The sequence below is a fragment of the Carassius auratus genome, chromosome 44 (assembly GCF_003368295.1).
Source record: "Carassius auratus strain Wakin chromosome 44, ASM336829v1, whole genome shotgun sequence".
In the NCBI taxonomy this organism is placed as follows: domain Eukaryota; kingdom Metazoa; phylum Chordata; class Actinopteri; order Cypriniformes; family Cyprinidae; genus Carassius; species Carassius auratus.
In genome coordinates, this window is record NC_039286.1 from 1,505,861 (window position 1) to 1,529,634 (window position 23,774).

The window sequence follows — 23,774 nt, forward strand, 5'->3', positions numbered from 1 at the left end:
GCCTGTGTGTTTTGAGCGTGAACGCAACGTCTGCTTGGGAGGGGGGTGGGAGATAAACTCTATAAACAACATGCATAAGCCTATTAACATAGGCTACTACGATATTCTCATAATTAGTCATGGCTTTCTATTGGGTATTCGTCACAATGACTCGGTGGTTATAAAACCATAAACAATAGGCCCAGTACAGCGTATTGGCCTTTAGCCTAGGGATTTCTACTTTTTGTTTTAGGTAACCTATGTAAACCATCATTTTATTAGGCTATTCCAAACATAGCAAGTAGGCTATGACTACTTTTATTCTGCTGTCATCAAAAAATCGGACATAAGTCATATATTTCAAGGATGTGTAGGCTATTTTGAATAGCCTACTGAAACGATCGCCATTTGTCAGTAGCCTATAATAAATAGCCACGAAGTATTTCGCTGAACCGATTTTTTATTATTATTAATTTGGTATCACAATAATATTATCCCCATAGTCAACTCTAATTAAAATCTCAAATGAATCCATGCCCCGGTGGCCCTTTAAATGATCGTGGCAGTCAGATGTAGAAATACTAGCACTGGTTTTAATGAGATGTTCAGCATTTTTCCAGGAGGAGGATCTGTCAGGGCTGGGTTGTGGTCGCTGGAGCCGGGTTGCCCCCACAGGCATGCGGACTGCCTCAGATCTCCGCGCCGTCCCTTCGCCTCCTCACTACAGTTCAAAGCTGCTAATTGTAAGGAACACAAAGACAGCAAGGCAGAGCACACTGTTTGCCAGACTAAATTTTCGTTCGTCAGGGGTGGTTTTAATCAAGATGAAGATCAAGTAACCGATCTTAACGTAAAAAAAAAAACAATCTAAAAACAAATGTATTTAATTGGAATTAGCTAAGAGTAATAACCACCAAATACACTGCTTTTAAATATTAAATTTAATTATTAACTGAAGACCAAATCCTATTTTTATTGTTTTTTTTTTAATTAGACTGTAGACATTTTATCTTTTTCTTCACCATAAAATAGAGACTCAGCCAACACACGAGCTCAAAATGTTAATACAATATAATTTACTCAAATTCCATTTAAAATTTCTGTCCCTTTACAAGTCCCTTTACCAAACACAGAAAAGTCGAGCAAACAGCATTTCACAAAGGCTCTAAAGCCAAACAAAGTGCTCGGTGCATCGATGTGTTTTGATTTATAAATTAACTTAAAGAAGACAAAATGTTTGCTAATTAAAGAAAAACACATTTATTTTGGGGTTGTCCTTAATGTTTTGGCACATCGTCGGATGTACGCGTTGAGGTCAAAATTCAAGGCACCATTCAGAATGTTTGGGTCCATTGTCCATTTAAAACATTTAATAATTCTTCAAAATGCAATAAATTACAAACATGCACACAATTTACACATTATACACGTTCTTCTAGGACTGCCATATCGATACATTGCATATTCCTCAAAAAAAAAAAAAAAAAAAAAAAAAAAAAGAACAACAGTCCAATATACAATAAAATAATAAACCAATTTCAGTACAACGTTCCTGATCCGAGTCCCAACGAGTGCTGTAACGTGCCGGGTGCCTGAATGTGAGAATTCATTGCCCCGGTGGAGGAATACCAGGAAGAGCTGGCGCTTTCCAGAAACGGGGATGTCGGTGTGATAATATTTTGCGGCTGATGGTGAGGTCTCTGAGGACCCTGTGAGTCCCAGACCGCGGGAGACTGCGGTGAATTACACGCCATCGGGTCACTGGTGCTCGGACTGTGTTCTGGAGGCAGCTCGCCGTTTTTCATGATCTTCTTTAGTTTTGATCTCTTGTTCTGGAACCAAATTTTCACCTGTGAAGAAACAAAAGGTTTTATGAGATTCTGAGGGAGAATTCAATAAAGCACAATAGAGGTTTCTGGCAAATTTATACTCCTTAAAAATAAAAACAAATATTTTTATTATGTCGTTAACATCCCTTAGGCCTATTATTTGAACAGCCTTTGATCATTAAATGTTAAACAAGCGTTTGTGTGACTCCCACCGTTGTCGCAAGTTCATATCAATATTTTAATTTCAAATATATAGGCCTATTATTATTTGAGTATAACATAAAATGCATTACAATATAATAGTCGAACCTGTGTCTGTGTGAGCCCCAGCGACGCGGCGAGCTCGGCTCTCTCTGGAAGCGCGAGGTACTGCGTGTTCTGAAACCTCCTCTGTAGAGCAGCGAGCTGGAAACTGGAGTAGATGGTGCGGGGCTTCCGGACTTTCTTGGGTTTACCGTTGACCATCCTCACTTCGGGCTCGGCTGTTTCTTTTTCTAACGGGTGAACAAATATTAGATAAATACATGGGGATAAAAAGCACTCCCTTGATTGTTTGTAATTCTTGCAGTGATTTATGTCAAGTGCTGCAGTGCTTTCAAATTGCTACTCGCATAAAGTCATTGAGACATCTGACTGTCAGAGAATCATTTCTTAAATAGGCTCTTTACGCATTTTACATGCTCTTATTTTCTATAGCCTAATCTATCTTTTTACGCATGCAGTGTTTTGTATACTTAGGCTACATAAAACACAATAAATCGTTAAAGAACCCGCTTCGAATTATTTAACATTTAGCTTAAAATTTCCTCCAAATTAGTAAGACTACGAAATTCAGACCTTATAATAAAAACAACTGTAATACCCTGGTTATAGCCTACAATATGTTCAACAATAATGCTCAACCATGATAATGTTTATTATGCAAGCCTATAACAACAATAATAATAAACAATCATAATTATAATAATAACAACAATAATTATTTAATATATTATATAATAACTGACCGGGTGGGCTCGGTTGTGACTGCACCCTATTATATGTTCCGGCATATTGGTGATATGCTGTGGAGTAGGAGCCGTAATCAGGGTAGGATTTTGCAGGGTAATTTCCAGAAGTTCCATTGACTCCGTGGTATTGGTACTGATAGGCATTAAGAGGTTTCCCATACGTGCCCGAGTTCGGTGAACAATAGCCATGATGAACTCCTCCAGCAGGGCTGTAATAGCCAGAATCCGTGGCTGTCGACTCCGGTAGGGTTGGAGATTCCTGAGACGGATGATGCATCGTAGAGAGCTGCAAAGCGTTTTGAAAATCTGCAGGTTTAATACTCGGAATCCTTCTGTCGAATACTCCAGTCATAGTTTGGATAAGACAACGTAAAAAAGGCAGACTAACTCTATAGGGGTCCACAGAGTCTACACTAACATTGTGTGTGCAAGCGTCTCTCTTGAAGACTGCTTTAAGCCCCGCAGCAAAGACTTGGTTAAATCCTAAATTGCGCTGTTACGCACTGCAGGGAGGATCTAGTGCCATTGGCCAAGGAGCATAGCAGACGGCAGTTACTCCCCGACTCGTTCAACCAGTTTCAGAAAAACAAAAAAACTTAATAGAGGTATTTATGGTGTGTTTACAAACAAATTGTAAGGGGAATTGATTATTATTTGATATAAATCCTTCAGCTGAACGGAACGAAGAAGGCTGCTGATCTATTCCATGTAAATCTGTCTCTCACCATGCAGCATAAATGTCTGATTCCTTAAACACATTACTTTAAAGGCAGATATAATTACATATATCCTACAGATATTGTTTTGTTTACTTATATCCTCTCAGAAGTTCTACAGAATTAACAGGATTTGTGTGTGTTTGTGTGTCTGTGTGTTTGTATAGGCTTAGGCTATTCGTCTGTTAAGCTACATATTACTTTGCATATTTGTAACTAGAAAATTCTCATTATTTTTCAGATTAGAATAATTTACCATTAAACACTAGATCAAATCATTATGATTTGATCTATATGTCCGTCTTTGTCATCAGCGGGTGCTTGAGAATTATTTATGGCAGCAATGCATAAACATTAAATTGTTGAGTGTGCTTGATTTTATGATGATGACACAAATCTGTGCAATATAATATAATAACGATTCAAAATTTTGCCAGTTTGTACTATTGTTGTTCCTTTAATGTTTAAAGAGAATAATTATCTAGCAAGCGCTCAATGAGGTAGTCAGCAATAGTGGTGAAATGGTGCCACCAAGTGGAGATAAGTCAATAAACTCATGGTAGCCTGAATTTCTTTAACATCTGCAAGCCATCTTCAAACAAGACAATGCATGATCACTGTAACAGTGCATTAATGCAGGTGTTGACTAGTCATAGGCCTAAATGATAACGAAAATGCCTAACCTGACAAATTGACAGTCTAGTAGTGTAATAAATCAGTGATTAGTAGTTGTACCCTAGGTTTGTATAATCCTATCATTAAAATAAACGCCTAAGGGGTTCTGTAAGCTACAATGTAATGAATTATGTTTGACTAAAAAAATGTATGAACAAAAACAGTTTGAAGCAGTATGTTACATTCAACAACAAATTAAACAAGTTAATAAATCCAATTTACACATTTAAAATTAATTTGTCTAAAGCAAATGTTTCCAAACTCAATAGGTCTCCATAATAAATTAAGTATACCTTATGTATAAAGTATATTTTTAATAATATATTTAAAATAATATTTGACTGCTTAATCAAATGATAAAACCCACCCTGTGAAACTATTTTCCCCTGTTTAAAATGTAGATGAAAAAAAACAGGGTTTCTGACACTGCCCAGCCCTATTAATAAAATATGATAATGAGGTTATCCATAAAAATGTTTAAATCCACAAATTACATTGTGATACAACAGAAAAACACAACTGCGAGAATTAACTACGATAAAAATATACACAATAAATATAACAAAATAAATATAGCCTCATCGTTTTATATTCATGCACTATATAATTTTTAGTCGCTAAACAAAGCCGGAAATGACGTACCATAAACACCAGTCTTATTTAGACTTTGTTAAATGAAACGTAACGATTTATTTTGAAACTGCTTTTGGTACATTTGAATAAATACCATAAATAAAATATTATCCAAGGCGGAGATACCATGTTAGTGTCTGTGCTCGCGCTTTGAAGCAGCGAGAGTGGCGTAAAGAGGCGCGCGCTCGCGTGAGGGGGATGGGATGGGGCCACTCAGAGCTCTCGTGCTCCACGAACTAAGCGCGCTCATTATTCTCACTTTTGTCCTTTATATTGATGCTGTTTTAAAATAAAATTAATATTTCCCGTTACCGCATGTGTTACGTGGCATCTGAAAAACAAAAACTATCGGTCTGCGATTGAATTGTGTTGCAGAAAGCGTCTAAAATGTATCCTATTGGAGCAGCTGGTGGTGAGTATTATGATTAGCGAGCGTGCTACCGACGGGATGCTAACTGAATAAGTCTGGTGATTTTGTTAAAGACAAAAATGTAGTTTAATGGAGTTCAGCTGCACATGACATCAACGTTCAAGTATTATTTTAGATTTAGCTTATAGCACTGAAGTCATATTTCCCGTCTCTGTCGATGGTTTGTTGTGTAGGCCCATTGTTGTTAGCCTGCTAGCTAAGCTTGTTGACCTGCTGGCTGTTGAATTTACAGCCGCTTGTTAAAGTCATGTGCGCGTCGATGTTAAAACGATAACAGCTCATACTCTCTAAGTTGACTATTTTAGTTTTGGAGATATTAGCGTAGTTTAACGGTTTCGGTCTAATTGCTCTATGTTTTGTCATTGATACTTTGGCACCAGTTTGACTTTCTTCCAGCTAGCCATTACTGAAAGTTACTAACTAAAGTTCTAGTTGATAAATTATTTATTATGCTTTCAAAATTAGCAAAGTTTCTGGTCTATTTGTTATATATTTGCACAGTCGCGATGTTCAGCTAAAGTTGAGTGTGTGTGTAACGTTACCCAAATTATGAATGCAAAATTGTTGTTGTAATTATTGTTATAGTTAATGATGTCATGTATTATGTACCCTCATTACATGTAAGAAATACGTTTTAAAGAATTAAAGTATTGAAGTGCTAAAGAAGTATCACACATTTTAAGAAAGGCGGTAAAACTAGTTTTTGTTCAAGTCACAAACTTACATGAAGAAACCATTAGTTAACATTAGTTTACTGCATTAGTTAACATTAGTTTACTGCATTAGTAAACGTGAGCTTAAACTGAACACAGCTTCTACAGCATTTATTATTATTCTTTGATGTTAATTTCAACGTCCTAATAGTTTTACAATCAAAAGTTTGAATTTGTTTACATTAGTTATCACATTGTGTTTTATGAATAAACTTTAAGAAATGCTGTAAAAATACTTAGCTGTTAGTTAATGTTAGCAGATTTTAATGAATGGGTGCTTATGGTAAAGTGCTATCACTTAGGTTTCATAACAATTATGAGTTTGTTGTTTTATATGCTTAGAGCCATGTTGATATATATGTATCATGCAAATAGTGATGTAAAGAAAATACATCCTGGTACTTGAGTGTGTGGGAGAGTTTGGCAGGTTGTTGAGTTGCTTGTGTGGTGTTTGTGATAAGGAGGTAAAAGGCCTGTTGCCCAGTGGGATGGGTTCATGTCCCTAGTATCTTCCTGCCGTGTTTTTAGGGTTGATAAGATGGGGTGAGACAGTTCATGGAATCTGTCAGCGAAAGACTTCAGATACCCACAAGCCTCCTTGTAGATTGAATGTTTTTCATACATTTAACACTGTTGTATTAACTTGACCTGTTTTTCCCCCCAAATCAACAAACCATGTGTGTCCCTGTTTTATTGTATGCTCAACATTTGTAATCAACTAAATCTGTTGGATATTAAATCAGTTTTCAAAATTTTTCAGTTTTCAAGTTAAATGGCTGTATTTTTGTGATTGTACATATGTTTCTGCACATGATCACTAATGTAGAGGTTTGTTTGAAATAAACCAGTTATTATGTCTTTTATAGCTGCTGAGCTGTGTCAGGGACAGCAGTCTTCAGGGTCAGATGTTTCTGGTAAGCAGCCCAGACTAAGCTGGCCTGTTGAAAAGCCTAGCACATATTTTCAGTACTGTTTATCAAGTTTCTTGAAATGTTTAATTAAAGCTTTAAACCATAGCAACTTCATTTACTGTTGAGTGTTTTCACTCTAAAACCTTCAGTATTGCTCAGTATTTTTCATTTTCTAGTTTCTGATTGGGTAAGTTAGTACAGTAGTAAATGAGGTTAATTACTTACAGTATCACACACTGTGAAAAAATAGGTCATAATACACTGCATTTACAGAAATTTGTGTGTGTGTTTTTTTTTAATGGGTGTTAGTTGTATTAAACATTTTTGCAATTATTTTTACAATAATTTTTTGTGTTTAAGGGTTAACAGAAATGTTCGTAAAAGTTAATGGATCATGTCCTGGAAGAAAATTAGCACCTTTAACATTTTTAAACAGTGCATGAGCACATGGCTGTTATTATTCTGGTTTAATATTCAGTTCAACACTGTGAGATATTGCTTTTCGATACAGTTAAACTAAAATGAAGTTGATAGCAAGTAAGTTACTTTTCAAACTAAAGTTGACCAGTTAGTTTCTATATAGGAAAATAAAGAAGTTCTGTAATGTGTGGTGCTTGAGTTTGTGGCACAGCAGAGCTCTAATAGTCTTACCTAAATGTTTGTGTGGGCCTAATTAATAGGATTAAGCTTCTCAGAGCTCCTCTGAACTAAAAATGGACTTTTCTAGCTTAAAATAATGGACCTGGTCCAAAAAAAAAGGTAATGTTTCTTATTAATGTTATAAATAAATACAATTGTTTGTGTTTGTCCCATAGCTCCCCTGTCTCCTCCAGCACAAGAGTATGTCTTCAAACCACCTCAACGGCCAGACTTTGGCACAATGGGTAGGACAATCAAGCTTCAGGCCAACTTCTTTGAAATGGAAATACCCAAGCTGGAGGTGTACCATTACGACATAGACATCAAGCCTGAGAAATGCCCACGGAGAGTTAACCGGTAACAGCTTTTGACGAAAACTTGAAAATTTCAGCTGATTGTATGGAAGGAAATTTATACTACCTTTTTTTTTTTGTAGTGAAATTGTTGAGCACATGGTCCAGCACTTTAAGACACAGATCTTTGGAGATCGAAAGCCTGTGTATGATGGAAGAAAGAATCTCTACACTGCCATGCCTTTACCCATTGGAAGAGACAAAGTATGCAGTAGTAAAGTCACGATAAAGTCTGTGTTGGCTTTATTTTCTTGTTTGATAAAGTAGTAACTGAAATGTTTTATTCTGTATCTACACAAAATTCTACATTGAAGGCTTTTTACATTTTATGGAGTGTCACATCATACTGATGTCCCAAACTGTTCTTTTAGGTGGAGCTGGAGGTCACAATTCCAGGCGAGGGAAAAGACAGGAGCTTTAAAGTAGCTATAAAATGGGTGTCCTGTGTGAGTCTGCAAGCTCTACATGAAGCACTGACTGGACGGCTACCAAACATCCCCTTTGAGACTATTCAGGCTCTGGATGTTGTCATGAGACATTTGCCCTCTATGAGGTTAATGGCTGTGTTTTGTCGACTCGGTTTTCCATACATCACTATTAGGGGACTTCATCCTTCTGCACACTCTGCTGTTTAAACACGTTAAAACTGTGTCTGCAGGTACACCCCAGTTGGACGTTCATTCTTCACTCCCTCTGAGGGCTGCTCCAACCCCCTCGGTGGAGGAAGAGAAGTCTGGTTTGGCTTCCATCAGTCTGTTCGACCATCCCTCTGGAAGATGATGCTCAACATTGATGGTCAGTGTGCACTGACATCATCTGCATTAATAAATGTTTCTTGAACCTTTCTTATATGAATCTTTGTTTTGTAATATTTATCTTTAGTGTCTGCCACTGCGTTCTACAAAGCTCAACCTGTGATTGAGTTCATGTGCGAGGTTTTGGATTTTAAAAGCATTGAAGAGCAACAGAAGCCCTTAACAGATTCCCAGAGAGTGAAGTTTACCAAGGAAATCAAAGGTGATTTATTAGAGTAATTAATGATATCCCTAATGTTTTTTATTGATTGAATTTTTGAACATTGAATTTTTTTTAACTATCAGGTCTGAAGGTTGAAATCACTCACTGTGGACAGATGAAGAGAAAATACAGGGTTTGTAATGTGACTAGAAGACCAGCCAGCCATCAAACGTAAGATGTTTTAAATGGCTAGAGCTCAATCTGTATGAATGCCAATGTATTTTATATTCCTCATTTGGATGATGCAGCGTTAAAAGTCAATGCTTTAAAAATGTATTTTGCTTGTGTCTAGGTTTCCTTTGCAACAAGAGAATGGTCAGACCATTGAATGCACTGTTGCCCAGTACTTCAAGGATAAGTACAAACTAGTGCTGCTATATCCACATCTCCCATGTTTACAAGTTGGTCAGGAACAGAAACACACCTACCTTCCGCTGGAGGTTGGTCATGCTTGCTTTTTCCACCTATTTCTCTCTCATTTCTTTCTCTGAATGTCATTTTCCTTGTTTTTTTATGAATGCAGGTCTGTAATATAGTAGCCGGACAGAGATGCATCAAGAAACTGACAGACAATCAGACCTCCACTATGATACGTGCCACAGCCAGGTCTGCACCTGACCGTCAGGATGAGATCAGCAAACTGGTATGTGCAGCTCTCTGTCCTTTTTCAGTCTTCTAAATCTCATCCACACCTCATGATGGATTTCATTTGGTTGTGACAGATGAGAAGTGCCAACTTCAACACCGATCCTTATGTGCGTGAGTTTGGAGTTATGGTAAGAGACGAGATGACTGAGGTCAATGGTCGGGTCCTTCAGGCACCTTCAATTCTTTATGGAGGAAGGGTAGGAACCTGTCCTGGTCAACTTGACATTTATCTTGCCAACCTTGTCATTGAATTCCAATCTGGATGTGTCTTCCTAATTTGGTCATGTCTCTATGTCTCTTTTTCAGAACAAAGCAATAGCAACCCCAGTCCAGGGTGTGTGGGACATGAGGAACAAGCAGTTCCACACAGGAATTGAGATCAAAGTGTGGGCTATCGCCTGCTTTGCCCCACAGAGGCAGTGTACAGAACTTCTTCTGAAGTAAGCCAGCTTTGACCTGGATCTGGAGAAGTATTTGGTTGAATCAATGTTCAGACCCTTACATGGTCGAATCCTTTGTTTGTTTGTTTTCTAGGGCATTTACTGACCAGCTCCGTAAGATATCACGTGATGCTGGCATGCCCATTCAGGGCCAGCCGTGCTTTTGCAAATATGCCCAGGGAGCAGACAGTGTGGAGCCCATGTTCAAACACCTCAAGTACACTTACCAAGGCTTACAGCTGGTGGTTGTCATCCTACCTGGGAAGACCCCCGTTTATGGTAATTTAACACCTCTAAGTTTCTTTAGTATTTTGATTTTCAGTGTGTTTGTAAAGTTGTAATGTTCTAAACACTGTCAATTCTCATAGCTGAGGTGAAGCGTGTTGGAGACACTGTTCTTGGCATGGCCACGCAGTGTGTCCAGGTGAAGAATGTGCAGAAGACCACACCTCAGACCCTTTCCAACCTCTGCCTGAAGATTAATGTCAAACTGGGTGGAGTCAATAACATTCTTCTTCCACAGGGCAGGTGAGGGCAGCTTTTTCAAAAGCCTTTGGCATGCATAAAGCTTAAGGCACTTTTTCTAATGCAGATTTGGTAATGCCTGGGGTGCTTTCCAATGAAATTTGACCGGAAAGTACAGTGATCTCTACACTTTTCTGCATTGCTTTATAACTGTTTTTGTCTTTAGGCCCTTGGTGTTTCAGCAACCAGTCATCTTTCTGGGTGCAGATGTGACTCATCCACCAGCTGGAGATGGCAAGAAACCCTCAATTGCTGCCGTAAGCCTGACAAGACTGATATTTTAAGGTTGATTATGTTAATTGCATAGTGCCAAGTAGCACTAATACCACAAGTGTTACCAATCTACTACTTGTACACAATTTTAAGCCATGTCATATAATCTCAAAAGTCTTTAATAAGGCTTTTGACATCTCAGAGTTAAGGGGCCTTCTAAATAATAATAATATTTATGTTAGTTAATGTGTGTTTATATAAGTTGTAAAGCTATATACTTATATGGCATAACATATAGTTGATGTTGATCTTTATAGGTTTATAATGTTTAGATACCTTTTTATGTTTTGTGTACATGTCCATGTTTGTTCACATACGTTTACATGAGTAGCACCGCTGTGGGGCACGACATTTTCTTTCATCTGTCTCCACATATAGCAGAATGTCAATTAAGGTCACTTGACTTGACAAAAGGGATTAGGGCTGAGCAAAAAAAAAATTTTTTTTAAATAACGTCGATTTGATATTGATTCTCAAAAGCCACAAATCAATATTTTCTGGTATTTATTTCAGCACACATTTAAAACCAGATCTGATTCACATGAATCATTACTCTTCTCCACTAGATGTCACCTTTATTTACCTTGCGTGATGTTACAACGGAAAGCCTGTCATTCATTCATTGCTCACCATGGCAGAGATACTGGTTATTAGAAATAAGAACAAAGCCATACGCCTGATTCGCAATGCTCAGGTGAAATGCTATAGGAATACTATAAATCTGCAGAAGCATTTGATATCACGCATAAGGTGTCATGATTTCTGTAATCAATGAATGAAAGGCCGGGCACACATTGTTTTTGTACTAATGTAACTTACACACATACTAAAGCGTGGATGACGCTTGCAGTGTTTTCAGCTTCTGTTTCACTTTTTATTAGTAGAATACATCTCCAGCTGCTCTGTGATTCACTTCATTAGCATTTTACCATTTCATTTGAGAAAACTACCATCATATCAAATATATATATACAGCAGCTGCAAGTTCCTCACGGCAACCAGTCATAATAAAAGTATAGTTTAACATTAAAAAACGTCTGAATACATTACTATTTAGCATTCTTAAGACTTAATGCTACTACTGCTAATACATATTAATACATCTTTATTTTTAAAGGAATAATCACATTTGTTTTCTTTTTTAATTTTACCAGTAAACCTCTGTTGTGCAGCACTTTATTTGCCAAAAAAGTAAGTGTTAAGTATTTATTTGATTAGGATAAATTTAGTGTTTTATGCCTTCATCTGATTACTAGAAAAAATAAGAACATTTTATATGGCCCTATTATTGTTCAAAAAGGACCCTATACAAAAAAAAGAATAGGTTTAAGATACTTGATGTTCTTAAGTTTTTTTTTTTATTAATTTATTTGTAAACTGATCTTTACCGTTCAATTTCTTTCTTTTTTTTTCATAAATAACAATAGCATTTTAAAAAAATATATTTTTGCTGAATGTAATAAAAAAAAAAATTGAGAATCGATTTGAAACGAGAGCATTGAGAATCGAAATTGAATCGAATCGGGACATCTGAATCGATACCCAGCCCTAATAGGGATGTAACGGTATGAACATTTCTTATAACAATCATAGTGACCAAAATTATCATGGTTATTAGTATTAGCACAGTATTATTAAAATGTGCTGGAGATGTTCAGAAAATACAGACAAACAAATCACTTCACCAACAAACATAAAATAAAATGACTTTTTGTTTGCATAATCCCAAACAATAACATTACCAATGATGTTAGGATTTTAAATGACAACTTTGACTGACAACAATAGGATGTTCAAATATCTAATATAAATGTTCAAATAAACCTTTGAAAAAGTTTCATAAAAAGGTAAGCCTCACATTTGAGCCTTTAAATAAAGAAAATGGTTAAGTTAAAATGATTGTATATATAATTGATGATAATTGACAATAATTGATTAATAAATTATTATATGTATTTTATCTGCTCCATAAATAATTCTAGATAACTTGACAGAATTTTTTTAAAAGTGTAGAGTCCACATGAGCTTGTTTTTCATCAACTGGTCAAAACTTACAGCAGGGCATGAAATCTGGTGCGTTTTTGCCCAGACAGAAACTGCACACAGACTGGATGTAAATATAATCTCTGTAAATCCACTCGCTGACAGCAGGTGGCGTTTATGGAAAAGATCAATTAGAGCCATTTCCCGTAACCTCTGTGGACAAAGCAGTTGCAAGTAAGAACACATTCTTTAGGTATAACGTTGAGTGAAGATGAAAACAAAATACCATTGAAATGTTTCTGAAGACAGTCAGAACCTTCAGAGGTACATTCATATAATTCATTTATTTATTTGTATAATTCCCTTAGCACTCTTTTAAAACCTTCCGGGCTATTCCGCCCAGTTTTCACTCAAAACGAAACTACTCTGCATGCTGTGCTCCTGTGATACTGTTTCTTAAAATGGTGCTTTATGCTGGACCGTATTTATTTATTGTGAGTTGTTCAAATCGAGTTAATCTAATACAGGTTTAATAATTTAAACATGAAACTAATACTAACCGTGGGGAATTGTAAAATGATTTATCATCAAAACGGTTACATCAATCGTTACATCCCTGCTTGATAATAACACATTTTATTTATTTATTTTTAAAATAAAATATTTAGGTTGTTGGCAGTATGGATGCCCACCCGAGTCGATACTGTGCTACGGTGCGGGTGCAGCAGCACCGTCAGGACATCATTCAGGATCTGGCCACCATGGTGAGAGAGCTGCTGATCCAGTTCTACAAATCCACACGCTTTAAACCAACGCGCATCATCTACTACCGAGACGGCATTTCAGAGGGCCAGTTCAACCAGGTAGATTGCGGGCCTGCACTTTTCTTTGCCAACACTAGCTGATTGGTCCTAACACATTTCATTTAATCTTCAGTCTCCGGCTTTGTCTATGCAGGTTCTGCAGCATGAACTGCTGGCTATTCGTGAGGCCTGTATCAAGCTGGAGAAAGATTATCAACCAGGCATCACCTTCGTAGTAGTGCAGAAGAGACACCACACCAGGCTCTTCTGCATGGACAGGAATGAGCGGGTTGGTTAATGCACAGGATTTTATCTCTATACAGGAGTTCCTCTATAGTCCCAGGAGTTAATGTCTTTTAAACTTGCTTTTCAAATTTGCTGTTTATATCCAAGGTTGGAAAGAGTGGCAACATCCCTGCTGGCACCACAGTTGACACCAAAATTACTCATCCATCTGAGTTTGACTTTTATCTTTGCAGTCATGCCGGAATTCAGGTACCATTGAATATTTCAAATAGAATAGCAATGAAAGATCAATAAAGAAGTCATAGACTTGTTATATATAAAGTGAGTGCATATGAATGCTTTAGTCCTAGTTATCGGGTACCTAAAAGTGTGGAGCTTAATTGGCTTTAGTGTTGGTGAACATTATGCTTGTCTAAGAGTGTGTGATTTCAGTTCTTTATAATTGCTGAATCTCCACAGGGAACCAGCAGGCCGTCCCACTACCACGTGCTGTGGGATGACAACCATTTCACCTCTGATGAGCTGCAGGTCCTCACCTACCAGCTGTGCCACACCTACGTGCGCTGCACCCGCTCGGTCTCCATTCCTGCACCAGCCTATTATGCCCACCTGGTGGCGTTCCGTGCTCGCTACCACTTGGTTGACAAAGAACACGACAGGTACCAAGTCTTACTAACTTGGACCGAGTAAATGACACTGTTTTATTACAGAGACACTAAAAAGAAGAAACTGTTTTCTTTGGGTTGCAACATCCTGTCTCTGCTCTATAAAGGATGCTAAAATAAGTCCTTAATGCTTACAACTAATTCAAAATTCACTTTTATTTTCTCACACAACTGGATGTGACTTTTTTTATTTATTTATTTATATAATGCAAGACCTTATTCATTGTTATCCCAACAGATCTGATTTTATGTGTGTGTTGTAATTTTTTGCCGGCAGTGCTGAAGGCAGTCACACATCAGGTCAGAGTAATGGCAGAGACCAACAAGCCCTGGCCAAAGCTGTGCAGATCCACCAGGACACAATGCGCACCATGTACTTTGCCTGAACATAGCCAGAAACAAGCCCTACATCCTGGAAACAGCACGGTGTGTGTGTCTGTGTGCATTTTTGTGTGTTTGCCTCAATTGTATAAATGAGATCCTATAATGGGGGGAAAAAACAAGAATCGCCATGTTGTTAGGTTTCCATTTGCCCATGAAGTCAATTTCCATACATCCTAAATATCCATGATTTTAGAACTGTAATGTGATTCTTTTTTTTTTTTTTTTGGTTTAGTGGGCATGGTTATGTGTCTCTGTTGTATATATGCATGTCAGATTAGAGGTTAACATGTTTACATAGTCAATCCAAAAATTCAAACTATTTTTTACACTGAAAGTTACGTTTGCTTGATTCAGTACTATCACCAAGGCTGGTGATGGAGACTGTTGAACAGTAGTTTTTACAAACTCATCAAAACAATGGGTTCGGGTTAGTTTAGGACAACACAGATCAGGTTTAGGGGTTGTAGAGATGCAGTTTCCACAGCTAAATTATTTATCAGCAAAAGCAAGTGCACTGACCAGATGGGGGACTTCAGGACAAAAGTACTTATCCTGTTTTGTTTCATATATTTGTGCTAATGTGACTTTTTTTTTTTTTTTTAATAATCGTGTTGTCATTTACTGTTCAGTCCTGGGCTCAGTCATCCTACTGTATGAGTCTGACCAAGCACTATCATGTGCTTGTATCATGAAATTTGAACACAATATGTGCAGAATCAAGAATGCATTTGGAAGTGAGAATGTAGGAATTGTTCTGACAATCAGTTTTCTGGTGATCTGCCGCTCATATGAGACTGGTTCTCATCAGTGACGCTCTCCGTTTACCTGTGCCAGGGTTCTCTGTGCAGAAACAGCTCTGTAATATGGATAATTGTCCTGAAAAGTACTAATATCTTGGGGCTCTTAGCATTTAGATGATGAGATTATCTTGTGTGTAAATTCTAAATTCCATGAGCGTTTCTCTTTTAATGTTCTCTGTGATTGTAACCTAAGGTTCCAGTGGGTTGGGTTTATGAGTTAAGTTTCAAAAACTCCCCATGACAAAAAAAATACCATCACTTTTTACTTTAAGCACCTGTTCTGAAATTTTCATTTTGATATTGTCAAAAATCTTGTCCACATTGAAAGACAAAGGCAGTTTTATGCTGAATATCGGGGAATCTTGCAGGCCTGTGATTTGCTTGGTTCTGTGCTCTGTTTCCAACAGTGAAGTTTGACTACTATGCTGGCTGCACTCCAGCTGGCATACAGCCAGTCAAGACTTTTTTTTTTTTTAAGAATAATACACACAATTGCATTGACACAAAATCAGAGTGAAAATTTCATACAAATTTCAAATGCACCTTAATATTTTTTTCTTTTCTTTTTTTATAACCAAGAATCTCTTGTTTATAACTTAATTTCCATGAGAATATTACAAATCCCTTTTTTAACACCCAAGATACTTTTTTCTTTATATATAAACCTAAAACCTTGTTAAATCTAGTTTTTCTTTTAGAAACCTTTTGTAGAGTAACAGGGTTGGGCCATTATGTGAGTGGTTGTTAGCTTTTTAATTGCTTAACCAAATAGAAACATTTATTTAGTTTGAATCCAAACTTAGTTCAAATTGAAGGGCAATACATTGTATATGTATAGGTAAACTGTTTTCATGTAAACAGTCTTATCCCTTCTAAAGCATATCAGGATGTGTAGCGATTGATTGAGTCTTGTTAGTTAATTAACTGTAAGATCGCTTCCCCAAATAATTCTTCAATTTTAACTTGAAATTCTTGGGAATTTTTAATCATCCTTTTCTAACTATGCATTGTTTACCAAGAGATTTTAGTGGTATGTTTGTGTATATGAATTATAAATATAGAACATTTGTAACGTAGTCGTTTTCATGCTGGGTACTTTTAGTAGTGTAAATAGTACAAACCCTGTACCCGCTGTAGCAGTATTAGCTTACAAAATACTCTATTTTTATTATCAGCAATTGGATGTTCTTTATATGGCTCTCAATTATTCCTTTTAGCCGAACAAGATTACATGCGTACTTGTAGTTAATGTCCTACTATAACTGAAGCACAATAGGACATTATAATTGTAGGTGCTAGAGTTTATTCTTGAGACAACCATTTTTTATTATCTTGTTTAACTTCAGCTTTTAAACAAGAATCACAGACTGGTCAGAGAGCTTAATGGCAATGTTTGGTTTTTGATCTGGTGAAATCTGACTTTTGATCCTGAAACCCTGACCCTCATTTTCTAAACCCAAAAGACTGTGTATAAGGGGCATTTTAATTTATCTTCAAATACTTGACTAGAGTTATGTTGTTATTTGGCGCTGATCTTGTAACTTGTGACAGTAGATGCACTTTGAAGAGCAATGGACAGAGTTCTCTAGTTCCGGTGCTTGTCTGGATCAGGAGTATGTTATCTGGGTGCAGTTGTGTGGAAATGACTAGATGTCCTACCTCTTGTTACCTGTTACTTGTGTTATGGTAACATTACCGCACTGGTCATTTCCTCATAATTGCACTGATAGGAAATGTCATCTTTTCGTCCCAGTGAAAGTGGTAGATGTCACAGAAATTTTGAACACTTGCTCTAAAATGGCATCTTTAATTCATTTGTTCAGTGGCCAAGCCTGCTGCCATTTAGCCTAGAGGATTTAGCATTGCTGTTGTTTTATTATGGTAGTTTTAAGCTATGTATTGAAAGCTAGAATTGAGTGCTGCAAGTTTAAGATGTCAAACATTTGATGCTTCACAAGTCAGACATGAATCCAAAAGATTATTAAATGCTTTCCGTGAATAAGTGGCTTAATGCTTTAAATGTGCCCGGCAAGCTATAAAAATGTTCATTCATGTATATTATATTCCACTTTTATCATTTTCTGTTATTTTTTTAATTGCAGAGCATTGTCGCTTTATCCATACTTGTTTGAATGTGTTACATAGTTTTCCTGTTTTTCTTAACATTAAGTTAGAAGAATAGCATTTACCATTTAACATCAGAAACATGAGGTGAAATCATTGCTCAAACTACTTAGAATTTTTTATTTTTTTTTTATTTATTTTTTTTTATATACTATTTTCATCCTCATGACTTGCTTCAGTTGGATGATTTTTAGAAGTTACTGAGTTTTTAGTATTTTAAGCTTTTTGAAATCAGCACCTTAGTCAAAGGTCTTCAACATATGCAATTTCTCAAGTGTGAAATATGAGATGTTTTGCACTATATCAGAAGAGGTGTTACTAATTTGCATACTGGTGGACAGATTGTAAGGTTATAGAGAGGAACCATCAATAGTAGTCTTGAACATTTTTTCATATACCATCATATTAGCACTAATCTTTTAAAAGTTGACAGATGTAAGAAGGTCTTGAGTTAGACTATGCAAAAACTAATTTCCACTCCGTCACTGTTTGTATATAGGGTTCAGATTGTCTGATTTTGTCTGAAATCTGTCATGCATACCAAATTGAGCTAGGGACTTTTTTTTTTCTTTTTTTTCCTCCTTCTGTAATCAGCTGATTTATAATTTTTTTAAATAAGGTCATAAGGAATCTGATGCAAATTTTTGTTTAAAATATGTCCATTCAAATATCCATGAATGCAAATGTCATGGGGGCCAAGAATTAATGGAGGAGAATGAAGTACGGTGCTGGTTTTGAGATCATCACGTTAATCTTTGCTGCAGCATCTCCGTTTCAACTCTTAAGAGGTACAGACGGTGTTAACTGAAAATTGAAATGGTGCCTCAGTTTCTTTTGATTTATTTATCAATGTTCTGTTATTAACATTATGCATGTCTCTTGCATCATCATTTTTAGAGTATTGTCTTTTGCTGCTTGAGTGAAGCTTGTATATTGCTTGGCGAAGTATCTTTCCAGGTCTGTGTGGGGTTACAGTGTCCACATGCCTTTTTGCTTTACACCTTGTGGTTTGAATTAAACTAGTCAACTAAGTTTGATTCTTAGGTGGTGCCCCGATTACTTTCAGATTTTAATTTCAGAAACTTTTTTTTGTTAAGCAGACAAAAATGACAGTCTAACCAAAATAATTTTTCCCCCTAGCTATGTGATCAGAGGTGGTATTTTAACCAGATCTATTGCTAATGTGTTTGCATTAGAACTTTTGCACTATAGTGTTCTGAAGCAGAAATGTAAGCCTACATACCATGGTAGTTTTTTTTACTGTACTTTACTGGCAAGTTTCAAAGATGCAACCTTTATGACCTGCTAAAACCATTAGGATACAAACAAATGGCTTGAATGTACTCCATACACCTGCATACTGGTTAAGAACATCCACATTATTTTCATCCGTTTGCTCCACTTTGTTTTATCCATGCACATTTAAAAGCAGCATTGAATCATTGGGCTTATATCCATGCATATTTCCAACTGTATCACACCATTCATGGTTGTGATGAACAAAATTAACAGATAATGGGCAGTTTATTCAGAAAAGATTCACAAAGATCCTTAAATCGCTGATGTTTGTGGTGCTGTACTGTAAAAACTGTACATATGGCAATGTTTTGGTGTTTCGTGTTTTTTTTTGCCATGTACTGCTTATATACTTCCAAGTTTCATCCAAAGGGTTTTTGAGCTATATAATAACTCCCATGTTCATAAATTAACCCAATAAGCCAAATGTACTTTTGTTGAAGCCCTTTTGCTTTACCAGCAACACTCTTTGGTGGTCCCATAATCATGACAGTGGTACTTGCTGAGCCTCCGTTCATTGTGTGCACAAATTAAACCTCTACTCCGTTTCATCAGGACAGTTGCCATTCAGCTAGTTGTTTTATTGGGGTATGATGGCATACAAGTGTTTCAAAAAACTTTTTAGCAACCACGCCCCCCCCCCAATCCCTTGTTGTGAGGGATAAAAAAAATCTTAAAAAAAAGAGCATAGTTCCATTAGTTAATTACGTGCTAACATGTTATTTATTCCAATATGAGCATGCATGTAAGATGAAAATGGGGTCTTGAGACTGATTTATTGGAATAATTGAGAGCTTCATTATAACCTGGCTTTTTAAACCAACTTTGAAAAACTACCTCAATAGTGTCAGGTGCTAACATTAAAATATCCCTTATACGTCTATGTACGTGGTCATGACAAAGAACAATAATTGTGACCAAACAACACAAGCCTATACTGTGTATTAAGTGTTTAGTTGTCTTTCACTCTTTTTTTGTTTTTTAAGCCATTTACAAAAAATGTATGGTGGATCAACATATGAGGGATGTTTCGGCATGTAACAAAATTGCAGGGGACCAAAATAAATATGATTTGAAAGTTTCCCTTTTTAAAATGTAGTGATAAATACTCATCAGCTTTTAGAGGTTGATTAAAATAATTTTCCACTGTAGCTTTTGAGCGGAAATGGAGCTGTTCTCAGATCCTCTGGTTGTATCTATGGTGAACAAATCAAAAATTCAGGCCAAGATAATTGCCAAAACATGGTGGTCGAGTTGGTGTAATTCATTTCTGGCATTGTTCCATATTCCATTCTAGCATTGTGCCATATTGTGGATAACATACTGGACAAGATACGTTCAATGACCATTGCTGTGTTTAATGGATCTTTAGGGAAACCGACAACATTTGCTTGTGAAGCAGCTTGTCAACCTGTCAAATGGCAAACTAATCATCATTGAGCTTTACTGTCTTTGGAGTGCTAGCACTCTACTTGATTCTTCTACTTGATTTAGATCCAGTATTGCAATAAATATGTTTCGCACTCAGTAGATCCTGATCTGTTTGACGGACGTTCCATGACGAGTCTGCGATAAGCTATTTGTATTTTAATATTGTCACGTATGACTCCAGAGTGCTATTCAATGCAATTGACATGTATTTACTATGCTGCATTTTATGAAGGGAATTCAATTTGGATCTGATTTCTCTCAGACTCTGATTGAGGATGCATTAAACATCCTAATACACTGGCATTTGAGTTTTTGAGAACTAAATATTAAGGTACAAAAAGGTTGTATGAAAAGTCATCCAGAATCTTTTTTTTTTTTTTTTTTATCTGTGAGCTTAAAAACGTCCAGCGTGTTTTGGTCGTGTATGTGTGCCTTTATAAAATCTCTCCCACACCTGATCGAGTCACTATCCTTTTCATTTGATACTCAGCACCACATTGGATAATTTGTACATTTATCATGCAACCTTGAGTGAATGCTGCATAGAATGATCAGTATTTGTATTTTGCACTTTCTAAGCAGTTTTAAAGGATGCCCTGTGGTAATTGGGCGCACAGACTATTTAAGACGAGGTATTTTCTGCTACAATAGGAATTCTAAGGAACAATATGACTTGTTGGTCTTTTCGAAAATAAAGTGTATAGATGTGAAGTACCTCATAAGCCTGATAAATGCTGCATAAACTTCATTTATTGTTCTTTTGTGAACCTCATTTCAAACATTTTCCCCTACAGGGAGGTTTGATGCCCACAAGCTGTGCAAGCACCTTCAGAATTCTGTGATTGACCAGAGACATCAAATGCAATTTGATAGACAGATTTAGTCATATTCACTGACATGATATACAATATTATAGAGCCTCTAGCTTGAGCATTGCTCCGTGGATTACGACTATTAGATGTAGTGACGTCCTGCAGTCAAAAGTTACAGTTGACTCCGGTATTGCCATTAAGGGCTGTATCTGCTATTGCCTCTCGTCCTCAGTCCCCTCACCTGTGTCTTAATGTAGCCTTAGAACTGCATTTATGGATGGAACATAATAAATACTATCTGGCCTTAAAATATGCACTATTTAACCACAACATGCAAGTCGCTACAAATCAGGCCATACGTTTGTGCCATAAAACTACCTCCTGAGAATGTAGGAGTATCCTGGAACTGACAGATGGCTTTTTTTATTTTCCCCTTCCAATTTGTACGGTGTAAGTTGACACTCAATTTTTTTTTTTCTTTTCGATCCCATACCCCCCCATGTAAATTAAAAACCGTTGAAATTCCAGGAAAACTCTAGTTGATTTATTTATTTTTAAATCATGTCCATGCTAGTGATGGAAAAGTCAAGCGACCAAAGTTTCAATACGAAGGCTTTCTTGTACAGTGTTGTGGCGTCAAACTTCCCTCTCACATCAGCAATTTATCTTTCATTTAACCTTGTGTGTGCTCCTTTATATCATGCCAAATAATTTGCTGTCATTCCTGTCACAAATTCTTTAATTTCTGATTCATGTTTGCATTCACTGCTAATCTACTTGTTGTTTCTTGATAATGTAAAGTGTGAGTTTTTTTTTTTTTTAAACAAACTTATAAGATTACAAACCAAGATATGCTGTAAACCCTGCTAAGACATAATGTGAAAATGTATCATTTAATATAGCTCACTTTCGCTTGACTCTGTATTGCATCATTTATTAAACAATTTCCTCTGACTGTCTTGTCTTGTGTTTTCAAGGGTTTTTTGTGCTGGATTTTAAACATAAAGCTCTGGTTTTATTTGGAAGTGCTGGCCTCTGCTAATGTCTGGTTGTGTCTGCTGCTTTTGCCAGCTTTGTTCCATTCCTGTTTGCTGAGATCATATTTATGGGGTGCCGTTTGTAAAGCCACCCACGCTGAAAATAACAGCAACATTTTGTCACATTTAGCTTCAAACAATGTTTAAAAAAACTTTCTTTAAATAGTTAAATATAAATATTAAATGTTACACCTAAATGTTAAATCTAAATGTTAAATATATATAAATGTTACATTTAAATCTAAATGTTGAATCTAAATGTTTTGGGTGAAACTAAATATTTAGCTAATATGCAAATTCAAAATGCCGGAAGTTCCAAAATAAAAGCTCGATGAGGTCAGTGTGTGTGCATCGTGTCAAATAAGTAACGAATAAAAAGCATCTCATCCGAGGAAACTGACTCTTGGACCTAGATTATCGTGATAATGACTACCTAAAATAATAAACACGTTTGGAGAAACTGTATTTGAAGAGTAGGCTATTGTCACTGTAATGAAAAATGTGGGACTTATGATGACCTGTAGCCATAATAGCCAGCCACGAGGAGTCTCACTTTGACTGAATGTTATGTCCTATAAGCCTATTTCCCCACCCGCCCCTGACCAGGTACGGTAACTATTTATGCTACTGTAGTTCAAAATGTCCAATGAATCGGCGTTAGCCGAGAGCATAGGCTCTTGTTGGCGTTTAAGTATCAGAATCAGAAAGAGCTTTATTGCCAAGTATGCTTACGCATACAAGGAATTTGTTTTAGTGACATAAGCTTCCAGTACACAGAGACGACAACAACACAGAAAAAAAAAAAATTGTGCTATAAATGACAATGGAATAGGATTGAGTGAGATGCAGGAATGTTCTAGGATGGAGGGTTAACAAATAAATATAAGGATATTGCACGTTTATAAGCATAAGTAGGGAACATTTAACTGTTCATGAGGTAGATTGCCTGGGGGAAGAAACTGTTCTTGTGCCTTGCTGTTCTGGTATTTGCGGCTCTGAGGCGCCGGCCAGATGGCAAAAGTTCAAAGATGGGGTGACTTAGATGTGAGGGATCCAGAGTGATTTTCTGAGCCCTTTTCCTCACTCTGGATGTATACAGTTCTTGAAGGGTGGGCAGGGGAGCACCAATAATCCTTTCAGCAGTCCGAACAGTTCTCTGTCTTCTGATGTCTGATTTTGTTGCTGAACCAAACCAGACAGTTATTGAAGTACAGAGGACAGACTCAAATACGGCCGAGTAGAACTATTTTAGCAGCTCCTGTGGCAGGTTAAACTTCCTCAGCTGGCGAAGGAAATACAACCTTTGCTGGGCCTTTTTAACAATGATGTCAATGTGATTGTCCCACTTCAGGTCCTGAGAGATGGTGGTTCCCAGGAATCTGAATGATTCCACTGCAGTCAC

The 23,774-nt window shown here is 36.7% G+C and overlaps 2 protein-coding genes across 3 annotated transcripts; one reads left to right on the forward strand and one right to left on the reverse strand.

Moving 5' to 3' along the window:
* Positions 1 to 1,035: 1,035 nt before the first annotated feature.
* dlx5a (distal-less homeobox 5a) lies at positions 1,036 to 3,350 on the reverse strand. Its single transcript, XM_026231596.1, has 3 exons — positions 2,816 to 3,350; positions 2,118 to 2,302; positions 1,036 to 1,829 (listed from the first exon to the last, which is right to left on the reverse strand). Exons 1-3 carry the CDS (start codon positions 3,168 to 3,170, stop codon positions 1,518 to 1,520), a joined length of 852 nt encoding a protein of 283 aa, XP_026087381.1. The 5' UTR covers positions 3,171 to 3,350; the 3' UTR covers positions 1,036 to 1,517.
* A 1,607-nt stretch (positions 3,351 to 4,957) lies between these two features.
* Positions 4,958 to 22,294, forward strand: ago2 (argonaute RISC catalytic component 2). Of its 2 annotated transcripts, none has more exons than XM_026231597.1 (20): positions 4,958 to 5,254; positions 6,852 to 6,899; positions 7,712 to 7,892; positions 7,972 to 8,092; positions 8,260 to 8,441; positions 8,547 to 8,683; positions 8,771 to 8,905; positions 8,989 to 9,076; positions 9,198 to 9,345; positions 9,429 to 9,548; positions 9,628 to 9,750; positions 9,860 to 9,993; positions 10,088 to 10,272; positions 10,362 to 10,521; positions 10,685 to 10,775; positions 13,443 to 13,637; positions 13,711 to 13,866; positions 13,971 to 14,072; positions 14,283 to 14,482; positions 14,766 to 22,294. In XM_026231597.1, the coding sequence occupies exons 1-20, from the start codon at positions 5,230 to 5,232 to the stop codon at positions 14,872 to 14,874; spliced, it is 2,640 nt and encodes an 879-aa protein (XP_026087382.1). In that variant the 5' UTR covers positions 4,958 to 5,229; the 3' UTR covers positions 14,875 to 22,294. The 2 variants fall into 2 exon arrangements, with proteins under 2 accessions (XP_026087382.1, XP_026087383.1); XM_026231598.1 differs by having other exon boundaries at positions 4,961 to 5,254; positions 13,732 to 13,866.
* Positions 22,295 to 23,774: the final 1,480 nt, after the last annotated feature.

Bases quoted from the DNA above. Each gene is read 5' to 3' on its own strand.
- dlx5a (XM_026231596.1), bottom strand. From the start codon at position 3,170: ATGACTGGAGTATTCGACAGAAGGATTCCGAGTATTAAACCTGCAGAT. The intron at 2,303-2,815 runs GTCAGTTATTAT...TTCACCCGTTAG, and splicing joins GTCACAACCGAGCCCACCCG to AAAAAGAAACAGCCGAGCCC. The intron at 1,830-2,117 runs GTTCGACTATTA...GTTTCTTCACAG, and splicing joins TGGGGCTCACACAGACACAG to GTGAAAATTTGGTTCCAGAA.
- ago2 (XM_026231597.1), top strand. From the start codon at position 5,230: ATGTATCCTATTGGAGCAGCTGGTG. The intron at 8,906-8,988 runs GTGATTTATTAG...TTTAACTATCAG, and splicing joins GTTTACCAAGGAAATCAAAG to GTCTGAAGGTTGAAATCACT. The intron at 13,638-13,710 runs GTAGATTGCGGG...TTTAATCTTCAG, and splicing joins CAGAGGGCCAGTTCAACCAG to TCTCCGGCTTTGTCTATGCA.